General features: G+C 30.7%; 1 protein-coding gene across 1 annotated transcript in view; it reads right to left on the bottom strand.

Moving 5' to 3' along the window:
* Nucleotides 1-4,202: 4,202 nt before the first annotated feature.
* Nucleotides 4,203-27,795, bottom strand: part of LOC129959413 (uncharacterized) — a 35,611-nt gene continuing 12,018 nt past the window's right edge. Inside the window, exons 5-6 of the mRNA XM_056072235.1 lie at nucleotides 4,978-5,023; nucleotides 4,203-4,351 (exon numbers count right to left, since the gene is read on the bottom strand). Coding sequence (XP_055928210.1) covers nucleotides 4,203-4,351; nucleotides 4,978-5,023 — 195 coding nt within the window. The remainder of the gene's footprint in view (nucleotides 4,352-4,977; nucleotides 5,024-27,795) is intronic.

Here is a 27,795-nt window from a genome sequence, read left to right as displayed (position 1 = left end):
AGTCGATACTGGTAGTTTTTCGACACTTCTCAAACATTCTGCATGGATTAAACTAGGATCGCCGCCGTTGACGAATAACAAGATAACACTAACTGGATTCGGTTTTTCCCAAACTAAAATAATAGGTTCCTTTGAATCTGAAATTATTATTGACAAACAAAGTTTTCCTGTTTTTATTTCTGTGGTACCTAATAATTGTACTACTTATGATCTAATAATAGGTTGCGACGTAATAAATCAGGCAAATTTGACAATTAAACCTGACAGTGTTGTATTTTCCAAAATTTCTAAATCTGATGATCCTGTTGAAACTGACAGTTTTATAATGCCTATTTCTGCCGAAACTCCCACGTTTGATATAGGTCCGAATATTTCTAAACAAACTCGCAATGAGGTTGAACAGATTTTGTTAGCCTATAAACCTAACAAAACTAAAACCGCGAACATCGCACTTGATATAACGCTTACTGACGATGAGCCAATTTTCCACACTCCTCGACGTTTACCCTTTGCCGAACGTCATATAGTAAATGCGCAGATAGACGAGTGGTTAAAAAATGGAATTATAGAACCATGTTCTTCACCCTATGCTAGTCAAGTTGTCGTAGTTCGTAAGAAAGATGGAAAACATAGAGTCTGTATAGATAATAGAAAATTAAGTCGTAAATTAGTTAAAGACCATTATCCACTACCATTAATTGATGACATTTTAGATCGTCTTCAAAATGCTAAAATTTTCAGTACTCTCGATTTGCGTAACGGATTTTTTCATGTGCCGGTAAAAGAAAAAAGTCGTTGTTACACCAGTTTCGTCACAAATACAGGTCAATTTCAATTCCGTTATATGCCATTTGGTTAAAGTTCATGTCCTCCTGTCTTTATGCGATACATAAATGCCGTTTTTCGTGATCTTATTGCAAAAGGCATTGTCCTCCCGTATATGGATGACATCGTCATTCCCGCAAATAATGAATCTGAGGTTCTCGAACGCCTTAACACTGTTCTAAAAGTAGCTCGCGATTATGGACTAGATATAAACTTTAAAAAATGTCAATTTTTGTATAGTCAGATTGAATGTTTGGGTCACGTAGTAGAACACGGCAAATTGCTCCCTTCACCCTCCAAAACTAAAGCCGTTCTTAATTATCCTGAGTTAAAAAATGCAAAAGATGTACAACGTTTTCTAGGTCTTACGGGATACTTTAGAAAATTTATCCCCTTATACTCTACTATAGCAAAACCACTTAGTGATCTTCTTCGTAAGGACAGCCCCTTTCTATTTCAAGCTCAGCAAAAAACTGCGTTTTTACGTTTAAAACAGTTACTTTCTGATAAACCCGTTTTAACTATTTTTAATCAAGGCAGTCCCATTGAAATTCATACAGACGCGTCAATTGACGGCTTGGGGGCAGTCATACTACAAAAATCGAGAGATGATAACATATTCCATCCAGTATATTATATGTCCAAGAAAACGTCTGACAACGAAAGAAAATACACCAGCTATGAGCTGGAGGTACTCGCCATTGTAGAAGCTCTTAAAAAATTTCGAATTTACATCCTCGGATCACACTTTAAAATTATCACTGACTGTAATACATTCGTCAAAACGTGAAATAAAAAAGAAATGAATACCCGCATTTCGCGATGGGCATTATACCTTCAGGATTTTGACTACGAAATAGAGCATCGAACCGGTTCAAAGATGACTCATGTCGACGCTCTTAGCCGAAGCCCATGCTGCATGATCATTCAAGACTGTGTCAATCTTCAAATTTTCAAAGCTCAACAGACAGATGAGCATATTACAGCTATAAACGCATTACTTCAAAATGCACCTTACGAGAACTACATAGTCAAGAACAACATTTTATATAAGAACTTAGACGGAATCGATTTATTTGTCGTACCTGATGATATGCAGGCCAACATTATTAAATTCTGTCATGAACGAGGCCATTTTGCAGTAAAACGCACGCAGGAAATGTTAAACAAAGAATTCTTTATTCCGAACTTGAAAGAGAAAATTGAACGATGTATACGCAACTGTGTAACATGCATTCTAAATAACAGTAAACGTGGCAAATTAGATGGCATTTTGCATCCACTTGACAAAGACGATACTCCCTTTCATACATACCATATTGATCATTTGGGTCCTCTTCCCAGCACTTCTAAGAAATATAAGCATATTCTGGCAATCATCGATTCCTTTACGAAGTTTGTGTGGCTTTACCCGACCAAGTCCACCGACACCGCTGAAGTTCTCAATAAGCTCGAATGCCAAAGATCAGTTTTCGGTAATCCTTCAAGGATTATTACGGACAGAGGTACCGCTTTCACATCTACGTCATTCAAAGAATATTGTGAACATCAGCATATCACCCATATTGCTATTACAGCTGGACTTCCTAGATCAAACGGTCAGGTAGGAAGACTTAATTCTACTATCATATCTGTACTCTCCAAGCTATCCATAGAAAACCCTGAGAAATGGTATAGCCATGTTGCTTCCGTTCAGCAAATTATTAATTCTACATTTCAACGAAGTATCAATTCTACTCCATTCGAAATTCTGTTTGGAACTAAAATGAAATCTGAGCATGATATAAAAATCCTCGAAATTGTCAACGAAGAGATCCAGTCTGCATTTCTCCAACAGCGTGATGAACTCCGTAAAGATGCAAAACAACAAATCCTCAAAATCCAAGAAGAAAATCGCCGCACCTACAATCTGCGTAGGAAACATGCTCAAAAATTTCAATTGAATGATCTCGTCGCAATCAAGCGCACTCAATTTGGCCCTGGTCTGAAATTGAAACAAAAATTTCTCGGACCATATAAAGTGATCAAAATTAAAGCAAACGACACATACGATGTTGAAAAGTGTGATTTCTTCGATGGGCCATCAAAAACTTCAACTTGTGCAGAATATTTGAAACCATGGTCCAGCAATATAGAACATATCACTTGAATTGTGTTTCAAAAGAAAACACTGAACACTACTTAAGGGGAAAAAGAACTATTTTCCTTCTTTTTGTGTGTGTATATTTGGACGATATAGACTTTGATTTTTATTCTATTTATTTTGTGTTATTGTATTTCTATATGCTGAACACTAATATTATTTTTATTTTTAGTTAGTTATTCGATATTTCCAGTGCACGCTATTGTATTGCTATATACTTATGCTGTCACGGATGGTATGACTATTTTATTTTTTTTATCTTGTGAATATTTCAATTTTACATATTATTATTTTCCTGTATTTGCTGTTTGTTTTATATATTTACTTCATTGTACTGTATACCATAAGGCGAGGTCGCCTATCCTGTCATGATGGCCGATGTGGGAAGTGCTGGATGATCCCGTATCCTGTATGGCGCCATGTTGGCCATGTTGCGTCACGTCATTAATCACGTGATTCTTTCCCGCCATTATTGGCAGATGAGAATTGGGCAGTGAGACTGCAAGACGTGCAGCTCACGCTCATGTATCTTTTATGTTCTATGTAGTAATGTTTTATCTTTTCTCCTTTAATCTTAATAAATATATTTTACATATTAATGCTGGTCGTTGCCTTTTCGCACAAAATTATTAGATTTCGACACTAACTTAATAAACATGATGCGATTATACGTCCACTTGGTTGAGTACGATGTTGAGTTGATAAATAACCAATCATTCTAAACCTTACCGCACATCGTAATACCATACTGAAATTTTAAAATAGGAAGTCAAACGCATGCTTGATTTGAAAATTAAAATGTTACTCAATCCGATTATGCCTTACCAATGATTTTAGTAGAAGCACTTGGTAAAGACTCACGACCCTGTATCGTTTACAGGCGACTGTATTCTGTCGTTAGCACAGAATATTTAGCTTTGCCAAACTTCTCAGGGGCACATCTTTTTTAGGTGTGACGGGCTTCTCGACCCCACCCCGAGGTACCCTAGTGATATGGTCTGCCCTCTAGATTCTCCTTCCCTCACTCTGCTGCTTTCTGCTGTCGTTCTTCCTTTTCTCGACGGCAAGCGAGGGAGCTCTCCATGAGAAGCTGTCGTCGTTCTGTTTGCTTCTTGCCTCCCATGGACAGCCATAAACCCCCACGTGTTGGCCGTGCTTGGCGACCCATTAGACGATAGTACACTGTGGTCCCCCGTGTATCAATCGGCTGATAGCCACCTGAGTGGTTGGTTTGCTAGGGATCAAGCATAGGGGTCATTGTCCCCAGGGGTGACTGAGCATATAGGTTCCGGTTAGCACTGAGGTAAACGCTGAGGTTGATAATATCCAGAGCCGGGGGATGCCTTCCCTTGTTGGACTTCGTGGTGGGTGATGCCGTCAAACCTGAATTATAAACAATGTCGTATGGGCAAACGTAAATCTGCTTCTTTAAGCGGGCTACAAATCGCATCTTTTACCCCTTCAGCAAAAGTAAATTTTCCAATCATTTTCTTTATTAAAAGATCTTCCACTACGAATGAAACATTTCATTCCGTATCGCCCTTTCTGGTTGAAAAAAACATTGCTAGCAATGTTGGCGAGGTGAAAAGTACTAAAAAACTGCGATCTGGTGATTTGCTGTCAAAAATACAATCTCGAAAACAATCGCAACAAATTGTGAAACTAAAATCTTTTGGAAACATACCAGTTAATGTCTCCCCTCATTCTTCACTGAATTCTTCCAAAGGAGTTATCTCTTGTGGAAAATTACTAAATGTTCCGTTAGAAGAAATTTCTAAAGAATTTCAAACGTAGTGAGTGAGCCATGTAAGTTGTATATCCATATGATGGGATGGCCACCCCATAAATACTAAGCATTTAATTCTAATCTTTGTTTCTCCAGTATTACCAGAATTTATTAAAGCGTGTTATATGCGCCTCTCTGTTAGACCATATATCCCCAATCCGCTTCGTGGTTTTAAATGTTAACATTTTGGGCATTCGGAAACGACTTGCCGCGGGATATATACCTGCGGCCTTTTTGCTGAAGTTGGTCATAAAAGTCTGAATGTACCTCTACAGAAAGATGCGTGAATTGTGAAGGAGAACACACGTCATTTTCTAGGAATTATTTAGCTTGGCAGTTTGAAAAAGGAGTAATTAGTGACAAAATAAAAGAAATAAAAAAAACAGCTGTTGTTTTGGTCCACGATAGCTCAGTTTTTTAGAAAACTCAATCACATATAAATGAAACACAAACTCTTGGACTGTATCTCTATTGCTTTTTTCTCAACACTCACAACACACACTGAAAGGTTATATCATTTCACCACTTGTTGGCACTACAAAATTAGTAGGTGAAGCGTTCTGCTGACTTATTAGCGCCAACAGCCGTCTTATACCGAAGCCCCGAAACTGATTAAATCCCAAACTCTCCTGCAAGCATTTCTGTCGCTCAAACTAATGTTAAACAACCAAACTCTACAAGCATACCAAAAGATATTACTATTTTAGAAAAACCTCTTACGAGCTCTAAAATACACACTTTTTCTAATTTGTCTGAACCATTGGAAACTCAAATTAAACAGACGCCTGTCTGAGTTTGTGGTGATGCTATAACTTCACATATTCGCCTGATTTTCAAGTTCTTAGAAAGAAAAAGAAATCCAAAAAGTGATCTAATTCTGTAACTGAACACCAGAGTCAAAGAGCAGACGTCTAAATTTTATGTAGCCTCGCCTTTACATGTTGCAATTTCGGCTGATATGAAGATTAATAAATCTTCTACAAATACGTTAAATCAACACCAACATACATGAAATCAGTTGGGCCCCAGTTTCTGTTGTTTCCAAACATGTACCAGTAGATGATTGTTCTAATGATATTGATAATGATATCGGGTCATCTATAGCGGAATATGTCATAGATTATGATCCGAATGAAACCATCGAAGACACCACAACGGTTGAACAGTAAAAGCCACCACCTCTGGCCTTTGCAAACCCCATATTTGTTGATAAACGTACCCTTAAGAAAAAATTAAAAGAGTCCAGTTCGATGGATTAATTTTAAAGCGTTTTATCCCACATTAAATACTCCTGTCCATGACAGATATTTAAAAAAGCATTATGTGAAAAGGTTGCAATAATTTTCTTATCCCTTTTATCTTTTCACATTATTTTTTCATTTGCATTTTGGACTTTTTAATGTTTTAAACCTTTGTTCGTTTATCTCATTCTTATTTTAACTACCTTGTAGTTGTCTAGAGATTTGACATCATGTCATTTATGATTGATATTAAATTTAAATATTTAAAATACATTGCAGTTTTACCATTTGATTGGCGGCGCAGTTTTGCCAAACCTGGCTGTTGCACCATTAAATCTCAACCAACCATTTATCCTTGCCAAACGGTGAAGAATGAGTCTTAGCTGCTAAATTTATCGCCACGGTTGATCTCATAAAAAGATGCCACTAAGTAAATGAGCACAGCGTTTAGCAGCAACTTGCCTTGGGACATATATCCCTTTTAAGAATGTCATTCAGGCTAGTCAATACCGTATTTTTTCAGCAAATTAATGGCCCAAGTCTTAGAAAACCGAGGATTACGCCATCCTCTATTTGGTCGATAAGGCCATTTACTCTAACAACTGAAATGATCATTTACAGCGCTATAGGGAATTTACTAAAAAGAATATTCAGGGTAAATTTAATTATCAAACACTGTAAGTTCAAAATTGTCCAGGATCACACAAAGTGTTTAGGGCACATTGGTCGTAGTAGAATAAGGACACTGCAGAAGTGAAATTCAAGACAGTAATAGATTTTCCTGACTCTATCACAAAGACCCAAATTAGAGCCTCCTTAGGTTCAGCAGGGTGTTATGGACATAACGTGAAAATATTTTGAAGTATCGCGGCTTCTTAAACAAACGTTTCAAAAAGAAAAATCATTCTATGCAGCAAATAATGCAACCAAGCATTCGTAGATCTAGAAAGGAAACTCAAAAGATTATGAACTGAACTCTGGCTAGTACTATCCAAATTATAAACTGAATTCATCATGCAGAAAGACACATCTGATATCGGAGTAGGAGTTGCAATGTCACGCCGCGATTCAAAGAATATAGAACATCTGATCCTTTACTTCGGTAAAATTTCTTGGAGACGGAACGAAAATACAGCACCACCGAAAGCGAGTGTGCATGTATAATCTGTGCTGTAAAAAAAAAAGTTGTAGTATTATTTAGAAGCTCAAAATTTCACAAGCGGGACTGACCATAATCCGTTAAAGTGGCTGAAAACAGATGCTGGACCCAATCCCCTGTTAATTAGATAGTCGTTCTCTCTTCAATCTTTGAAATATACGGTTGTCCACCTGGCAGAAAAGGATTATAAAAGTGTTGATTGCCTTTGCCGGTTTAAACTTTGAACAAATAGAACGATTCCTGCAGGGCTCAAGAGAAGCTTTCTCTTTCAATGTTTTTTCCTTGTCAATCTGTTCTATTAATAAAGATGAATATATGCGTGTGTTGGCACTCTATAGGCCAGACCATTTGACCTACAATTAAATCTGGCACATGTAAACCTTAGAAGGTAAAAATGTGTATCTCGGGGCGATTTTGAAATTTTCATTAAAAATTAAACAGAATTTCGGCGTTTCCCCCCGATAATTTCCGAAAATATTATTCCCCCAAAATAAGTTTTAAGCTGTTTTAAAATTTAAAATATTATTTTTTAACGATAACAATTTAATAATCGTGCCAATTCAGAATTTCAGCAATTTTTAAAAATATTTTCTTGCCTAATTTTCAACAATATATTTTATTTTTACCTTTCAATTCAAAAAGTTTCCATTGTTTCATCAAATACTTAATCACGCGATTTTCTTTCATTGTTGAAAGCTAAAGAAGAATTCCTTTGAATATTTGTATAATTTACACGACAAATTAAAAAAAAAAAGTTATATTACAATATCGCGAAATTTAGAAAATAAATGAATTAATATTTACGCTTTCAGTAGCATTGTAATGTTATGAAACTGTCTTCATTAGAAAAGTTCATGTACACGGTAAACAAAACTTAACTAAGACAATTTAAATAACACGAATTAAATGTTTGGCAAATTGGACTTAATCGTGAACATGGCATAATAATAAAAAAAATTATCTGAAGTCAAATATAACTAATATTCAGTGAATCAGCTGGTCATCGGAGGCAACTAGTATGACATGAAAATTCTCATCGCATGTAAATATTATCTGTGAACAAATATTTGTTCGTCTGTAGTTATTTCACGAAATTATGTTTTGCTGACTTATTTTATATGTTAGAAATATTTCCCTCTGCATGCAGTTTGTCTTGTGTATGAAAGGGAAAATTTTCCTTCTTTGCCTTCAGAAAAATTTGTTCCGAGGGAGTTGTTCCAAATTTGTTCCATTTGCCGGAGCTGTGATGAAATTATTCATTTCAGGAGCAGAAGGGAAAAAAATCCTTGACCAGCTTTGTTTCGAAACTTATGGTGTCCCGTTCAAAGACGGAGAAGCCCCGTTTTCAATTTTTTCAAAAGGGTAGATAGGCGATATCTTCTCGCTCCAGTGAGACCGAAACTCGTTCATGTCGGTGAAGCAATTTTTATCGTTGTTTTGCTGCCAAAATTTGTTAAAGAAAAATGGGATTTGAGGGGAGGAGAACACTTTGCCGTGATGGACGAATGTTTTTAAAAACATTTAGTCAGCGATCTTCCGTGGAAGGAATATTATAGATTTGTTTTATTTGCGTCATTGATTCTCGCGAAGGAAAGAAAGCCGGCCTGAGGTCTTGTTGAACCAAATTCTTCTGAGAAAGAATTACAACGGTTCTTCGGCTTGAATCCTCACCAGAGAAGTAAGACCATTCAGCAGTCTTTGAAGATAGCATTACACTCTTTGAAATTTGTGAAGTTTGAATTATTTTAAGCACAGAAAGATCAGTCAGTGATCATTGATGTCTGAAATTGTCAGTGTAGGTAGATAAAATCTAATTTTGGCAGAGTCATTATCCGATCATGTGACTTCAAATTTTTGAACTCTGCAAGTCTGCATTTTCTTTTGGAGACGTTTTCTCATCTGTATATTTTGTAAATAACAGTAGTGAAAATTTAAATTATTCTTGCAATGTTTTCTTTTAATCGGATATGATTATCTGAATATTTATTTTCAGCTAGACTATTTTTTTGTTCAAGCTGAATTAAACTGGGTCGTTATGTTACAGTTGCTTAATAGATTATTTCATTTTATATTTATTCCCTTTAATACATGCCGAAATTTTTCTCTTTAGCCCCAATTCTAGGTACTTTGTATCAGCTTCAGAAGTTACAGGAACATTTGTTTGTTTTCGTATGACGAGTCCTACCCTATAAAAGTTTATTCTGGGCATTCTCTACAAGCAAACACTGTAAGTGAGATTACCTTATTTTTCAATTCATAAAACTTAATCATCATACTACAGTGCATTTATTGCTGTTCATTGAAAATAAAATTTCTGGTATGTTTAAGCATGGTATGAATAATTTGGTGTGAGTTCACTTATTTCACTTTAATGCGATTGAACATGACGAATTTGAAGCTAACTAGACCGAAACAAAACAACATTGATTTATTGTCAGTATTATCAATTTTAATATAAATCAATAAATATCTAATAAGTGACTTGAATAAAGTAATAATTAGCCTTTAAAAATTTTAATAAATTTGATTCTTAATGAATAAACTGTTAAATGCAGTATTATAATGCAATAAAGATACAGTAAAATTTCAAAATAAATCGTATAATTAATATGTAACATGTTTTATTTTTTAAGAAAAGTTGGAAGATTTATTTATTATATACTATTGAATACATTTTACATTAGTGACGGCATTCAGTTACGATCGAGGACACAAGATGCTTTTGTGTGTAACGATTGAAAATAAGTTTTAACTTTGCCTTCATATTTACCGAAATAAAAATATAGAAACTATTTTAATATTAATAGATTTGGAGGCATTAGAGAAGAACATTCGAATTACCAAGGATGAAATTGTAATAATTGACTGAAAAAAGTTTTAACTTTGAAACTTAATTTGAAACAAGATGTATAATTTTTTAAATCCTTAGTAGAAAATTTCCCATTTTTAATAACAATTATGACATTAATATCTAACCATATAGGAATTGCAATAGTTCAATTCTAAAAAGACGAGACAGAAGAAAGAATTTAATGAAATTAAATTTCCTTAATGCTATATACAATGTCCACTAAAGTCATTCTATCCCACATTAACTTAAAAACGGCGACAACTATTGCCACACACTTAGTGTTTAGGTATTGTAAAGTGATCCGTGCTACATGATGATCAGTTGTAAGGCCAGATGTTGGGAAACATCAGAGTTAGCATTCCTATTTCAAAGACTGTATAAGATAGGAAGGGAAAAATTACAAATTATTTTGAGTCTTCATTTAGTACAAAAAAGCACATTGAACCCAATGTTATGAAAAAAAAAAAAAAAAAAACTTGTACAATGCACATTAATCTGTTTGATGTTTCCGACTCTCTTATGCCATTCAAGCAATAAAAATAAAATAGTATAATTGCTTATCGTGGGATACTTTTACCTTTGGTGTTCGTAATACTCTACTCCAGCGGATTGGTGTTTATTAATCAAAAGATTCTTTTCTCCTATTGTTACAAGTTTGGAAAATCACTGTCAAACAAATATGCATTTTACACAATTTGTTCTTAGAATTATTGTGCCAAAATGTCGTTTCATAAATTAAAGAAGCTTTGCAATTTTGTAATTGATTTTTTCCCCCACTTATCTTGTACCGTTTTCGAAATATTAACATTAACACCGTAGTTGGCCTCCAGGTGGCGCTGTAACCGCTCTCACTATGTAGGGCATGGTCATTTTACTATACCACAGAGTAATTAATACAGTAGAGTTTGTAGCAGTAGTTGCTGCCGTGCTCTACCTGATATGGGGTTGGTAGGTCTTTAATTGACAAGCTATAGATTTACCAATTATTTTCAAAAAATGCTTGAAATTTTTTCCCTTTCAAAAGTTGCGAAATTTTGGAGAAATGCCGCTTATGAAATCCATAATTATTGTTCATTTCAAAATCCTAATTTATACCATTTTTGGACGAGTAAGGTCATTTAATAGTGAATTAGAATAGCGCTTTTCAATTGTTCTTTGTTGGGCGTTTTTTACCTGCTGTTTTCTAAAATTGATTTTTTTTACATTGCATTATTTTGTTTCTTTAAAGTGTGTGTAATCTTAAAATAAATGAATCATTGTGACTAAATATGTTTCTGCTCCACATCTCCTTCTAAATAACTGGGCCGAATTTACTAACTGAGTGCATTTATTATTTTTTAGGACAAAATAAAGAATGTTGTCAACTTTTAAATGTTCTAAACTTAAATTGAACATTCATTTAATTAGAAACAAACTGAAACTTTGCCGTTTTTTGGCAGTACCTTTGGAACGAAGTATGTCTCAAGAAATATTTTTATGCTCCCTTGTAAAACTCAAATTTTCCCTTTCAATGATAATAATTCCATTTTCATGCATTCTTTTTTTTAAATAATTTTTTCAAAATTTTTGCATTTTGAATTTTTTTTTCAAAATTTAATGAATGCAGATGATTTTGAAATAGAGAAATTTATAAGTATTCTGCTATTGAGCAATGGCAAAATTGAACTATCTTTTATTTTTTCATGCTTTTTTTTATTTTTAGAAATATTTAACAATACTTTTTATTGATTTTAAAAAAAATTCTAAAGCTTATTTTATTTCATTTCATTTCATTAAAAAAATTACTTCCTTTCAACCTTCTGCTATCTTCTCTTGTGTCTTCTACAAAGTAATAAATAAATAAATAAGATTGTAATTGAGATAAATAAAATTAGTGACATGAAAGTATTTTATTCTTAAGTAATGTTGGTCATATCAGCTAGTTAATGTTTCTATTTGTTTCTTGGCAATACAAGAGTTCTTCTGTGTCACCCATTGCTGCTTTATTTGGATTAATCAAAACCGCCTGATGAATGGACAAAAGATCAGAGGTTTCTTTGTCTGGAAACAAATGGTATGGATGCTATATTGACACAATTTTTTTAGTCAGCTTAGTCACAATAACAATCAAAATTTCTTCCTAAATAGAGGGGCTAACTGAAGTTAAGAAATAACCTGTTGTGGGTTTAATCGTTTGAGTAACCAACTCTCCTCCTCTCCCCTCATAAATTTCAGACTTATCATAGCTAAATTTCTGTTAGTTTATGGGTTTCACATACTTGTAAAATGTCAAATTTTTGTGTTTATAAAATATTCCGTTCCCATGCTGCATAAATGAGAAAGAAGTAAATGATGGCAAGTTTGGTTTAAAAATTACATGGAAACTATATTTGTTGCAGAATTATTCTATCACAAACATATTCTATCAAAAATAAATTTTGATTAAATTTATTACTATATGAAGTTCAGAATTAGTGTAATTATATTAAATAATAGGGAGGATATATAAGCTCGTGACATCTATCTTACCAAAGCTCCTATTGGGTTACATATGCTTGTAAAATGACAATTTACTGTTTTATAGTCTTGATATTGCAATAATGACACGACATTGTATATTATTTGATTCATTACTAAATTTGATTTTGGTCCATAAATATTGTTACAATTCGGACGAATTCATGGATTGAATGGACTTCAATTAAGACGGCGCAGTTAGAAATTTATTTACAAATATTTACTGTTTATCTAACAAAATCAACCCAGTCTTCATTAAACTAGAACAGCAACGCACTAACTCATTCACAGAATCTGAGAAAAATTTGCGAATCTATGGTACAATCGACTTCGATTCTCAGCCAAAATCATCAGTTTCGTCGTAGTCAGAACATCGACAGTCACGCGCCAGTCTCCTCATTAAAAGCAGAATGCAACTTCTCAGCGATTGCTACAAAGTTTTTATATACCCTTGAAAGATTCACGAATCTTCTAAAAAAGATTAGAAATTTAACTACGTCAAATTAAATATGACTTGTGATCTGTCGCCAGATACTTACCAAGAAGCAAAAATGCTTTCACTTTAACGAATTGGCTACAATATTTATAATTGCATCCCTGTTAGAATGCATTTAAAACGAGATATATGTATTTGTGTTGACTTTCAGTAAACATGATAACTGTAGTGACTGCTGATATAATACATGTTACTATCACAAGTTGCTCATGACTGTGAATGTTACAGACTAGATTGTTTTGCTTTTTTTTTTTTAGTACAACCATGTTCAGCTGATTAAACAGGATCTTAAGTTTACATTAATTGAAAAAAGGGAAATACTTTTTATAGTATGTGTATTTTGAGAAATTATGAATGCCAATCAACTAACGGTGACATAAAAATTTTCTTCCTCTCATTTGATTTCTCTTCTATTATTTTTTCTATTTTGAAGAAAATTCTCCCCATATGGATAGCTTGCTAAACTGGCCCATAGCGAATGATCTACATTGGATCTTTGTTATGAGAAGTGCATAAGATGCTGCTTTTATCAGTTATTTATGAACATTATATAAGGGGAATGACTTCGTATACAATTTTTAATATTATTATAACTGTTTGAAAAGTTTTGTACGTTATAAGAATCTCAACTTCATTACATTTGAAATTGGAATCAGACGGAATAATGATTACCTCCACTTACATAATTAATTCAATATTAAAGAAATCTAATAAAAAAAATCCATAGATTTTAAATCTACAAGCATCTATTTCTTAACATCAGTAAATATCAATAGATAGCTTGACTGGTTGCCAAAGTTGAATTGTTTTAAGGCAGTTCTTCATCAGATGTTATCATGACAATTTTTTATTACAATCATTAAAAGCCATTTGTTTCCATTTATGGTAGTCATTCAAAAGGATGGACTTTTGATGAGTTTTTGAATGTGCTAAACATATATTAATCTTAAGTTTTAGTAATTGGAATTGCAACAAAAATTATAATCATTTCCTGATGAATCCTGTGTTGTTGTTGTTGTTTTAATAATTTCATATAATATTTTTAAAAATGATCTGAATTCATGAAATTTTGATAACCTCTTATATATGTTGATAAAATGGCAGAATCACAGATGTCTGACTGTGCATTTTATTCTTGATTTAGTGTATCTCATTTTTTTAACAGCGTGTTCGATTTCATCCAAACGGCGTTTACTTTGCATCTGCTTCTACTGATGGAAACGTGTTTCTTTTTAAAGTAACTGTTGACAGCTATCCTGTTCGAATGTTCCATAAACATAAAACTAGAGTGTATGCTCTCGCATTTTCGCCATGTGGAAGATGTCTAGCATCTACTGGTATGTATATATTTGTGTCTGTTTTAAAAACTTGTGTGGAAAAATTCAAGCCTTTTTTTACACTCTAATTTTATTATCATTTTAACATAAACTAGTACAAATAAGTGAATAACCTATATTGTGTTTCATAGGAAATAAAAATTATTATAACTTATGAAAATTTGAAGAGGTCAGTTTGGAACATTTGTCTGTTTTCCCTCCCCACTCTAAAATATTTGGGTAAAGTTGGATAAATAGGAAAACAATTTTAACAAAATTAAACTATTAAATGTTCAGTAATTGTCAATAATCAATATGCTTTTCTTGAAAATATGCTTTTTATATCCATCTTGATTTTTTTCAGGAAAATACTCCTAGAATGTGTACAAAATATATTTTTTTAAAGAAGGAACTAGAATAAATCTTACTGTTTTGATCATAAATATTTTTCTTTGATACTCGCTCTCTAGCATTCTCAAATTCAAATATCGATAGTGTTTTAGATATTTTTTTGTCAGTTTTTTCAATATATTATAGCAAGTGAATTTTACATTATGAGTATCAGAAAATAAATAAATGTACATTTTCTTTAATTTGAGTTATTTAACTACTAACAGTTAATCTCCCCCTTCCCAAACACACACACAATTTTCTTTATAAAAATTGGCCATATCAAATTCAACATTTTTTTTCATGTGAAATAATTTCAATTCACGGAACCGAATTCAGAAGCTGTAGTGATAAAAAAGATAAAACAAACATTGAAAGGAAATAAATATTAAACATTATTTTCTGCAAAATAGGTCTTTAAATTTGCATCCGCAAATCTAAAGGAACAAACAATATAGCTATTATATCGTTTTTTTATAACAAATAGAAATGTGGTCTAATCATTTTTTTTTAACTTTTTAATTGAGATCATAGTAATTTTATAGTGTTTTTTTTTTCCATTCCGAATTTTCATATAATAAAATCTAATACATAGAAAACTAAGTTTACTTGATCCTTGGTGATTTTTTCCATTTGGGAGACAGTTGATAATTGTTGATATCTTTCCTGTGTAACTTTTTGTTATATAGTGTCTTAAAGAAATATTCATTCCTGCCTGAAAAGCCACTGTAATGGTGTATAGGTGAATGGGTTTTGGACTTCTCAGTAAATTTTCCTATCAACTATATCAAAATCAAAATACACACAAAAGCAGCAAACCATTATTAAACTAGAACTCAGGTAGAGGTTGCTGCTCATCAAAACTACAAAGAGAAATTTTGCTCATATTAACTATTCACTCCCATATGTGCGTCTTTACTTATATATCTTCCATGACAGTATATGGAAGCTTCCGAAAATAACTTGTATCTTGGTTTCTAATCGTCATCACCAAAATTCAATCACTTTTGAGAGCCTTTATGTATGTCACAAAGGCTAGGATAGCTTTTAACTAGTATCCATTAAAATATTTATAAAACTTTGTTCTTTACTATGAGACTAAATAAGCAGGAAAGCAATATTACAGATTCATAACAATTTAAAATCATAATCTTGTGATTGTTTTTGAATTATATAATTATCAGATGCACGTCTGTCACATGACTTGATTACATTTTGGTAGCCTTTTTCTTAATATAAGTAGTTTGTTAAGTTCTGTGGGGAACTTCGTTCCTCCCTGTGAACTACCAAAAGTAGATAATTTAACTGGTTTTATTTATTACCTATATTAGCAGATTTTAAGTACGAAGAAACTAAAATAACAAAATATTTAATTGAAAATCATTTTTAAGAGGGTTGGTTTCCACATTTCACATCTAAAAAAATTCAGTGGTTTTACACAAAATGGTAAAAATAAAATTACAAAAACCTTTTTAACTCATTTCAAAAACATGAATACGAAGTTTTCCTAAGATATTGGTTTGTGAATCATTTTACAGACTGAAAAAAAATTTGAGGGGAAGGGGAAAAAAACTTTTGAAATATTTCTAAAATAATTTGGATATATTTGATTTTTTAAATCAAGTGAAAGCTAAATATTAGATTAGTCTGAAATTACAATAAAAATATCTCAAGGATCTGTAGCACTTACTAAAGCTATGGGGCCCTTAAGCAGTTTTATAAATGAATTTAATGTAACTATTTAATAAAATAAATTTAAAACGACTTCTGTAATAAATTTTTAAATTATAATAATTAGTTCAAAAATATTACATATTTATAATATTACCGCAGAATTGCTATTTTTGTGAATATATGTATTTTTCTAATGAGATTGCTTTTTTTAAAATATTGATGGCACTTTAATAACATGGGATATACTTAATTGTTCACCTTTCAAAATCATTTATTCAGGACAAGGAATTAGAGATATGTCCTATGATCTTAGTGGTAATTTCCTAATTGCCTTAATTTATTGTCAAGCTTGGAAGATATTCAACGTTGAAGGAGATGATAACAATTTAGTTTTTAAGTAAGCCATACATTCATTTCATTTTCTGTTGTATATTAAGCATATTTCCACTTCTGTTAAATAATTTATGCAATATAACTTAGAAATATAAGATTTTTTTCATTAAAAAAGCTTTAAAATTTGAACTGTTAATTTGCCTCTATGTTAAATTCATAAAAATATTCAGACATGTCTACATATATGTATTAATATATTGCATGATGGATTTTGCCTTGTTTAATTGTTTCGATTTCAAATTCATCAACAATTAATTTTGTGTTTTTTAGTATTTTGAATTTTTTTAGCATAGTATTAAAATATCATCAAAATTTGAAATTTCTTTTAGGTAATTCATAGTCAAAATTAAAAATTCTGAGAATTGTTTTCATTATTTAGATAAATTTTTACATTTCTACAGAAGTTTTATAGTACATTTTTTTCAAGATTTTCTATAATATTGATTTTTTTTACATTACTTTAAATGTAATTTTAATGACCTAATTATTATCACTTTATATGTTGTTTTTAATTGATTTATGTAGCTTGTTAAATATTAAAAATATTGACATTATCAGCTTAAAAATTTCATTAGCTCTTGCTCTCATTTTTAGGCCCGTTTTTACTTTCTATGTAATTGGAATTTTTATTTTTGCTTTAATTTACAACTTTCAATTATCCAGTTCCATTGTTCTTTTTTTATTTTGTACAAATTTGCGGTTTATGTTTTTCATATCAAAAACTTTCATTACTTATTTTAAGAAGAATTACTTATTTACTGCATGTTTTTTGATTGGTTAAAATTAATAGATTATTCAGAAGAAATTTTTATGTAGTATAAAATATTGACTTTACGTATAATTTAATGATTTTTTAAAAAGTAGTACCTTTTCTGTTATTTTGGAAATATGCTGTACATTCTGGGCTCATGTAGAATTTCAAGAATTTAGACTTGGCTGAATGATTTAGAATATCATCATTTTAGTTATAGAATAATAAAATGAGTCATTAAGAAACTTCATTCCGTTCAATTGTTCAAAAACCTGTTCCGATTCTTTGTTGTGAATTAGGGATGTGATTTTTTCGCGGATCAACGGTTTTCCGCTTTTTTGGATTTTTCATCTTTTTCTGCTTTTTTAACAATTTTTTCTTGCAGTTTATTATCCGGTAGAAATTTTCTACTGCGTAGAGGAAGTAGAAGTTCTTTGTTGCTTGCTGCAAGCCTCTCACACCCTGTCTTGCAAAACTTCCAAATTGCTAAGAAATATTTATCAGAAGAAATGAAGTCCCAGGTATCAAAATTTTTTTAATATGAAACTTCTACACAAAATGAAGCTACTTATTGTATTGATATGACTGATGTTCAAAAGCAAACTATGAAACATCAGTTGAGTCATGCCAATGAAAGACCTATAAAAAAATAAAAGGCCAGTAATATTTCCGAGATATGCCGCAAAGGTTCGTTGAGCATTAAAGAAATGTTTGCTAAAATATGCTAGTGGGACTTCATTTACAATAAAATATTGGCTTAACATTTATTAAGCAAAAGATTTTTGCACAAAAATTCACTGATAGGTGATGATATAATGCATGTCAAAACATTTACTATGCTTTATAAATGTCAAATTATAAACCCCTTCATTACATTCCCCTTTCATGTTTTATCGTGGAACCATATTTTCCTCATATGGTCGGTGTTAATCTGTCGGAATGTCAAAAACATGGTGTCAAATGCTTCCCCTCTAATCTGGTACAGATGCTGGCCTTTTGCGGTAGATATTGTACTTCTTGAAACCCCACCACTAAAAGTCGCAGGAGGTGATATCCGACAAATGAAGATGCCATGCTACTGGAAAATGATGGATGATCATCCGTAGATATGTGAAATGCTGGCTTAGCAATTGGTTTTTATGCCGATCAATGTGAGGAGGTGCGTTATCCTGATGGAAATGACGTCTTGAAGGCATCAACACTTGTCAGTTGTGGTATTTCAAAATCCCTCAGCATATGAAGTACCGTTGTCCTGTGACAAAAAAGGTTTGGATTCCATTTTCAGCAGATCTCTTTAAAAAAAAATACTGTCTAATGATAAAGGTAACCATAAAACCACACCATGCTATCACTTTTAAGCATACAAAGGTATTTCTATGCTTAAGGTAAAAGGTATACCATGTATACCAAACATGGCATACATTGTACACCTGGTATACCTAGTATACATGGTATACCTTAAAGGTATACCAAAGGTATTAAAGTTATACCATGAGAGTTTTCCACTGCCTTATTTGACAATTTTAGTATTCATTTACCCATTGAAGCAAAAATTGGGCTTTGTCACTCTGCAGAATGTTTCATGGCCAAGTGGCGTGAACCTCTATTCCAGTAAGAAACTGAAGTGCAAACGTTTTACGAACCCCGAATCTCCGTAGGTCTACAGACTTGATTTTGTAAGGACAAAAATTCAAAATTCATTGTAACTTATTTCTTGCTTAACCCTTACATTTAAATTAGTCCTGATAGTATGTTGTTTAAAGTTTCTTGGATAAAATTGTATACTGTTGATTTCTTACTTTCGTAAATATTTTCAAATGAATATAAAAATCAATTGGGCTGTAGTTTTGATAAATTTTTTTCTGTACATCAATTGTTTGATTCATACTTTTGCATGTTTTTCCTTAACACGTTGTTCTGTGTCACATTTTTCCATTTTCTCATTTTCGGCTTTTTGTTAATCATGCCCCTGATGAATTCCAGCATTCTGTAATCTATACTTATAATAAAGCTCAATGTGTGTGTGTGTGTGTGTGTGTGTGTTGGCGCTCTACAGGCCAGACCATTCAACCAACAGCTACCAAATTTGGCACGTGTATACCTTGGAGGCCGGGAATGTGCACCTGAGGGTTATTTTTTCGAATTTTTAATTAGAATTTTATTTATTTAAAAATTAAGCGAAATTTTGGCGTGTTTCTGCTATAACTTCTGAAAATATTACCGTACAAAAAAGATTTTTACATGACGTTAAAGATCAAAAATTTATCTTTTAAATGATACCAATGTTTTAACCTTAAAATTAAATTTCTATTTTTAATGAATTTTTAAATAAATATTTTAACTATATTTTTCAACAATTTTTTTCGTACAAAATAAAAATAAAATTTAAGCTGCACGAGCACGTTTCGCATTCATGGGAAAAAAATTAGCTTTTTTCAAAGTGTTGCCATCACATTGATTAAAGCTCCAATTAAAAATAAATTAAATCTTTTTGGAAATGAAATCTGCAAAAATATAATTTTCGGCACGTGTCTGTAGGAAATGAAACAAATATGAAATATTATTTTTTCTAAAAAATAAATTCATGAAAAATTATTTTATGATCTTTTACACTCTCTATATTATTAATCCAATAAATCAGCTTTATTTTAAGGCAAGTTTTGTTTAATATAAACAGGATATCCATTCAAATCAGGGCCACACAGCTAATTTATAAACCTTTAGTAAGACACAGATCTGCTAAAATGGTCTAAATGGAGAATGATTATATTTTATGTAACTTGATTCAATAAATGCTCTAATAAATAACGAATTTTTGATTTTACATAAAGCCTCTGTTGTGGAAATCACGATTAACAAAATGTTCTTGAAACACTAATATTTTAAATAAAAAGAGTTAATTTCCAATCAACTATATCAATCACCTAAACTGACTGATTTATGAAAGTTTGAATATCACTATTCAATAAAAAAAAGGATAATTTTAGACTTTCCATCGATCGTTTCAAAGAAAATACGCCAATCAGCGCGCAGATTTCTCAAGATTAATTGGCCTAAGATTATGAAAATGTTGAGTTTTTCTAAATTTTTAACATTCAAAACTTTATAAATAAGTCTTAGTTGATCGTAGAAAATAGAAACATTCATTCATTTATTTAAAATTTGGTGTTTCCAGAATATTTCTCAGAATATGATACCTTACTGCATTAAATTTAGACTTCATAATTTTTTAAATATATTTATAAGCCGGAACAAAATATTATTGATTTCATTTCAATCCTTTTGAAAGCAAAACTAAAAACTTAATTTTATGCTGAATCTGAGAAATTTTTGTTGAATTATTCTTTGAGATATTATATAAATTATGAAAAATATTTTGTAGTTCACATAAGACTTAAATAACGGGCAATTCTGTTTGCAATACTCATATTCAATAATAATAATAATAAATAAATAAAAATACAGATGATAAATAAAATAAAACGCTTGGTTTTATTAAAAAATATCTTTATAATAATTGCAATTTCATCATTTCCACTTTAAATTAAAGTTGAAGTTTTATCGGAAGTGACAACAAATTAGCAAAATATATATAGTAAATTGAACGAAACGATCTAAACAACAGTATAAGTTTGGTATGACTATCAAAATTTGAAGATTAAAAATGTTTTGTTTGAGAATCTATTAAGAGACCAGTTACTTAAAATATTTAATTGAAAATTGTAGCGAGCAGTAATACTGGCGAACCGGCTAGTCGCCAAAGGCGGCTAGTAATGAATAAATAAGAGGTATCTAAATCGAACTGTTTTCTGCATAGAATAGCTTTGGTCTTTCATTTGCCAAATTGCATAGAAAATGACTTCATGCACATTTCATTGGAAATGGTCTCGTGCACTTCAGATCCATTTTCTGAAGTTTCTTTTAATGAAAATAAAATACTATAAATTTTTTTAGAGTTGCTTTAATAATATAAAACTTTTTTTGCTGTTTTAAATATAAATATGGTTTATAAATTTGTTTCACTAATTTTTTTCATCCTCTCTAAGATTAAAAGAAATGATGTATTTTAATCTCTAATGTTAATTAATTTAAAACAATTTCCACTTAGATAGGTTTATTCTTTAAATGATTATGAGGATAACGTTCATATTTTTACTTTAATAAAGCACATTAGAAGTGAAAGATTTTGTATTTCTACAAATATTTTGAAGTGAAATGTTTCTGTTTATAAATAAATAAAATCTAAAAATTTATTTTAATGTAATTTAAATCTTAACTATTTATAGTTTAATGAACAAGCTGCAATTATTTAGAGTTGCATAATACCTGAAGAAATATTTTTGCTATTGTTATTTTTAAATATTTGTTTCAAATAATTGTTATTTCAAATACACTTTTGATAAATTATTATTATTAGTGATAAAAATTATTAATTGTAATTGATACTTAATTTATTAATTTAAGTAAAGTGCGATTGACTTTATTTATTTATTTAAGCTTAATTTAATTCTAATTTTTTATCAAAACCGTTTGTTTAATTTATTTATTGGAGTAAAATATTTTCTAAATAATTGATATAAAAAATATCATTTTATCTGAACTAAAAAGAAATATATAAATTTTCTTTTTAGTTATATATTCTATTGATAGACAGAACCTGTATAATGAATATACCAGTAAAAGGTCACTTCACCGGCATCTAAAAAATATCTTTCTGAGATACTGATATTGTCAATTATGTCGCGAGGGCGCCGATTTTGGAAAGTCAAGAAGTTACTAATACCATTAAGCAAACAGCGATTTCACATTTACATTTTTCTGTGAATAGACCCTATTACAGTGATATGCGGTTTCGAATGAATCCAATGTAATTCGAGTTCGAATCCAATGTAATTTGGATGATGCTGGAGGCATGGAAAATTATTGCATCATATGTAGAGAATCATTACTTTGATAAGACAATAGCTGTGCTCGCTACAAATTGATTTAACGATAATTCTGTATCTCATTGCCGAAGCATAACTAAGAATAAATGTCTTCAGGCAATTTTATTTTAAAAAATAATGCATTGTAAATAATTACATTATTATGAATTCGCATTTTTTTTTTGGAAGGAGCACATTTGTCTTATTATACATGGATTCCTAAGGAAAAAAAAAATGTTTCGCTTAACGTGTGTTTGGCATTAGGAATAAGATTCAGGAATGTATTATACTTGGTAAGCAAGATTTCGCAGTATATACATTTCCATAAATTCTTTTCATGTTTTTGTCTTTGGATTAGTTTTTGTATTTTTACTGTTACTAGACTCCTCCGATAATTGACTTTTTGCACTTCCTTTTTAATAGTATCAATTAGCTATGTAAGTCAGCATTGATGAACTAATAAGCAATGAGCAATCTAATTGATAAGCCTATGTTTGCAAAATGATGAAATTGATTGGCGAAATCAATCTAATTAATGTTGACACTGGGTTATTGCCTCATTTTGTGATTTTTCTTAAAAATGGAGGAAGGTGGGAAGTAAGTGACTATTGATCATGTATTAGCTTTAATTTCTACTAATAATAAAGATAAATGTGTATGTTAACACTTTATAGGCCAAGTCGCTTGACCTAGATCTACACAACTTGGCAGATATGTACTTTGTTGAGTAAAAATGTGTGCCTCGTTCCGATTTTTTTAAATTTCAATTAGAAAGTAAGCTGAATTTTGCCGTTTTTCCCACTGTAACTCCTCAATATAATACGTATCGAAAATTGATTTTCTCACTGTTTTAAGATTTAAAATATTGTCTTTTTATGGATACCATTTTACCAATTTTTTTTAAAAATTTTACTTGAATTTGATAATTTTTTAATCCAGTCATGGCCATTGACGAGATATCTCGTTCAAAGCCGCTGTAAATTTCTCTGGCTGTGAATGGGTTAAAATATCTTTCCTTTTTTCAAACATTAGATTACAATGTTGCCTTGAAATTCAAACCATTTTCATTGTTTCATTAAATATTAATCACGTGATTTTCTCCCATTATTGAAAGCCAAGGAAAAAGAATTTTGTTTAGTATCTATGTATTTTACATGAAGAATAAAAAAAAAAAAAAAATGGTTACAGTATTTCGAAAGCAAGGAGGTAAATGGACTAGACAGTTTTAACAGCATTATGATGTTATGGAAATGATTTTCATTGTACATAATGAACAGAACATATATAAGGCTATTAAAATAACATGGTTTTGATGTCTGATAATTTGAGGTTTTCTAGTAGCTTGTTGACAGAATAATGGCTGAGAGATTTAATTGAAATTAAATGTTAATATATAGCCAAGGAATCGGCTGGTCACCAAAGGTAACTAGTACGAAAAAAAAAAAAAAATGCCGAAATCGGACCACTGCTTGTAGCTGAAATACTGGTTATTTACTTTTGCTAATTACTTTAAATATATAGATATATTAACAAAAATTTGAAGCTTAAAATAAAAGTGTAAAAAAATGAATCTCTTATAGAAATTTACTTTAAATAATTTGGAATTCGAATGACGTTCATGACATTTTAAATTAATAGCGCTAAGACTCGTTTTTTTTTCTTAAGATATTCATTTTTTTTATTGTATTATTTTCGGCGCCTTGTATTTTTACGATTCTTATTTTGACTCTTTTAGATAAAAAAAATTACCTCCTTCGTAGTATTTAATAAAAGCATGTTCTTTGAAACTTTATTATTTCTATTTTTTAATCTCTTATTATATATAATAATACATTATTATTACGAAATTTTTGAATATATTTTTTTAATTCATTAACAAATGGCATTATTTGAAATCAAATCGTGATTTGTGATCTCTTTTGCCGATTTTAGCATATTTTTCAATTTATACTTAATGCATTTTTGTTTACTTTAATTTAGGGTCAAGACTCGTGGTGTTTTGAGATCCCTTCGTTTTTCAGCAGACAATACTATGTATATTATTCAGCATACTGAAACTCGTCCAGAACAATTTTCGAAAAAGGGCTTATTACAACAGTTGAATAGCAACAGGCGTAGTATAATGAAGAATCAATTGTTTTGTGAAGTTTTCTGTAATTACTTATTGTTTGTCATTTTCAAATTATAAAACGTTTTTAAATTGAACTTGTGAATAAATTGATTTTTTTTTTACTGTCCTTGTATTAATATATTATGTATGCAGTTCACTGAAAGGCATAGTTTTCTAAAAATATTTATGCATAATTGAATAATTAACTCAACTTTTGTTAATTCATATTGCTAATGAAATCAATTAAAATATGTTTTATGCAAAATTTATCCTGAAATTCGACTGAAAGTATGAGAAACATTTCAAATATGAAGATGTATCCTTTATTTATATATTTGTTTAGCAGGAAAAAAAAGAGATTATTTATACATATTTTTTTGTTTGTTTTACATTGCAATTATGAAAGGAACTTTTACTTGTTTAGATTATATTGTAAAAAATTAAACAAAAATGAATAGTCACAGAAAATGTAACTCAAGTATTCATTTATTATAGTAGAACGAGCACTGTTTTCCTCAAAACCAACACGGCCGGATTAAGTCTATAGCAACCCTTAGGTACGATATAAAAATTTAAAATTTGTTTGTCATTTTTTATAACTTTTTATGAAATATTTGAGGCATTTAAACTTGTATTTAATTGTAAAATCAAAAATTTATCAATTTATAAAGCAACATCTTTTTTTAGAATAATAAAAGTTATATAACTAGGAATATTTAATAATGTTGTCGAATTTAAATGAAAGGACAAAATGGAATTACTTTGAAAATACCGGAAAAGGTTCTAAAATATGGGGGGGGTGAGAATAGACTGTTGACTATTTAATAATACAGTCCTGACGAGAGGATAGTTTAGTTTTATTAACATCTCGTTTTTAAAGCAACACTTGGGCCTTTTGGAATGGACCTCGTAATTTTGAACCGCGATCAGATAACGAGTAAGACACGTCAGCTGACATGAATCAAAATTAAAATTATCATAAAAACTTTGAAAACAAATATTTTGATATTTTGTACAATTTATGACGATTATGTATGATAAAATAAAACACATTTGTTTTGGAAAAATGTTGAGAAACAAGCAATTTTAGATCACCTGTCTGTGATTAATAATTGCTTTCTATTACATATCTGGTTCCAGTTCATTAGGTAAATTTAGAACGAAATTTTGTATATATTTTATCCAGTAATTTATAGTTTTTAATAGCAGTTGTAATTATAGTTCTTATTTTTCATTATTATTTAACTATCTTAAAATTAAATTTTAGGATAATTCCCTTATTGTATGAGTGAACACCTATTTGATAAATAAGAATGATTAAACTTCTCATTCTTAAGATCTTTCGAGTTCAGGTACCTCAGAATAATGGAATGCCCAGTGTTTAAGAGCCTTAGCGCACTGGAATAAATATAAAGGACGAGCAAGCACAATCTTAATTTGCCCGCCAAAGTGGATGACGATCTCTCACAAAGTCAAAAATGCCCGTTGAAATATGTTCCTGGCAAATGAATCAATCATTTTCAATCGAATCGACGTCATCGCTGCAGCGGAAAATCGGATATAACCCGTCTCTTGAATTCAGATCTTAAACACACGCCAACCGCTATGTATGCAGAGCGGCGGCAGTGTTTTGCCGATTGAGAGGCAAGTGCAATTTCTGTAATTTGGCTTCAAAATAACTTATAATAATTAATTTTACATGTAATTAAAGAAAATTATTATTTAGCTTTTTATTCAGATGTTAGCCCTTTCTTTCATTGTTAAAAATTTACAAAGATATTTGTAAAAAAAATTTCTGAGTTTCTTTTTTACTGACCATCAAAAGCTTGTCAATGTTTGAGTCAATGACACTCTTGAGATTTAATTTATCTGAGATATATGTTTAGAAAAAACATGTTTCTATTTTATTCTAGATTGTAGTATATAAATAGAAACACAGATTGCGCGAGAATGGTGTGTCATACTAAATGAAAATCTGCATGATCTTATCATTTTTTATCAGAAGCTATATAAAATGAATGTTGAAACTAAATTCAAAAAGTTTTATAAAAAAAACTTTTTAAAAATCCAGAATAATTAAAAAAAATAACATTCCATATTTTCGCCAAAAGTCGATTTTTTAGCGTAGTTCCCTACCTAAAATAATTTTTAAATAAGGATTGAAACGAGTAGTAATTCTTATATATTTACGATTCCATACGATATATTTCGTATAAGTACACGTGATCAACAAAAATTTATTAGACTTCGGACGAACAATAGAGAATGCGGGAAAGATAGAATGATGTTGTTTCTTCAAAAGATTGAAGAAAATATCTTCTAAATATATGTACTATATTTTTTTTTCGTAAGATGTGAAAAATGGACTACTTAAACATTAGATTCCTCATTTATTTATCTTTCAGTGTATATTTAGGCTTAAAAAACAAATGCAATGCATTCTTCAAAAACCAATGGATGAAAAATTAGATTTTGAATATGAACTCTTCTATCTTCATTTTTAAGCACGCGTTCTTATGGTTACGTACTTTTTTTCCCCCTCTAAGCTATTGCAAGCTAATATTCCTCTCAAAAAGTGAATTTTATCCCCTTAGTTACATGCATTGGTTTTTCCTAACCTCTTCATATAATGGCGAGTCTGACTCGCGCATCGAATTGATAAATTTTTATTTTCTTGAAATTACCTCAAATGGCTTTGTAATATTCTAGTGATAAAAATAATAATAATTGTCCCAGATACATCTGCCATCTAATTAGGATGTTAAGTGAATTCGTATGTCAAGAAGTTAATATGTTATAAATATTCTTTGAAAGATTATTTTAATCATCCTTTTATCATGACATCTTTATCCAAAGTCTATTAAAAATTTAGAAGCACCAGTAATTATATATATTTTGCTCCAAAGATAATTGAAAGAAAAAGAATTAAAAAGAAAATTAAAAGATGCATTCCCCAATGACATTTACAATTCTGAATGCAGTATCTGAAGAATTTAAATAATAATTTATTTAATAAATTTTATGCATAAATTCTTTCATGTAATTGAAAAGCAACCACACCATACCTCACACACACACTCATATACAGGGTGTTGCCGAATTCGACAGACAAATTCAGAGGGGTGATAGTAGGCATCAAGAGGATAATCACCATATAACATGAAGTCCCAAACGTCGTTTAGGGGGTGAAAATCGCAAAAATATAGGGAGTCGGAGAACTGTTGGGAACTTTAAAAAAT

This window comes from Argiope bruennichi, chromosome X1 (assembly GCF_947563725.1).
Source record: "Argiope bruennichi chromosome X1, qqArgBrue1.1, whole genome shotgun sequence".
Classification (NCBI taxonomy): domain Eukaryota; kingdom Metazoa; phylum Arthropoda; class Arachnida; order Araneae; family Araneidae; genus Argiope; species Argiope bruennichi.
This window is presented reverse-complemented; position numbering and strand designations above follow the sequence as displayed.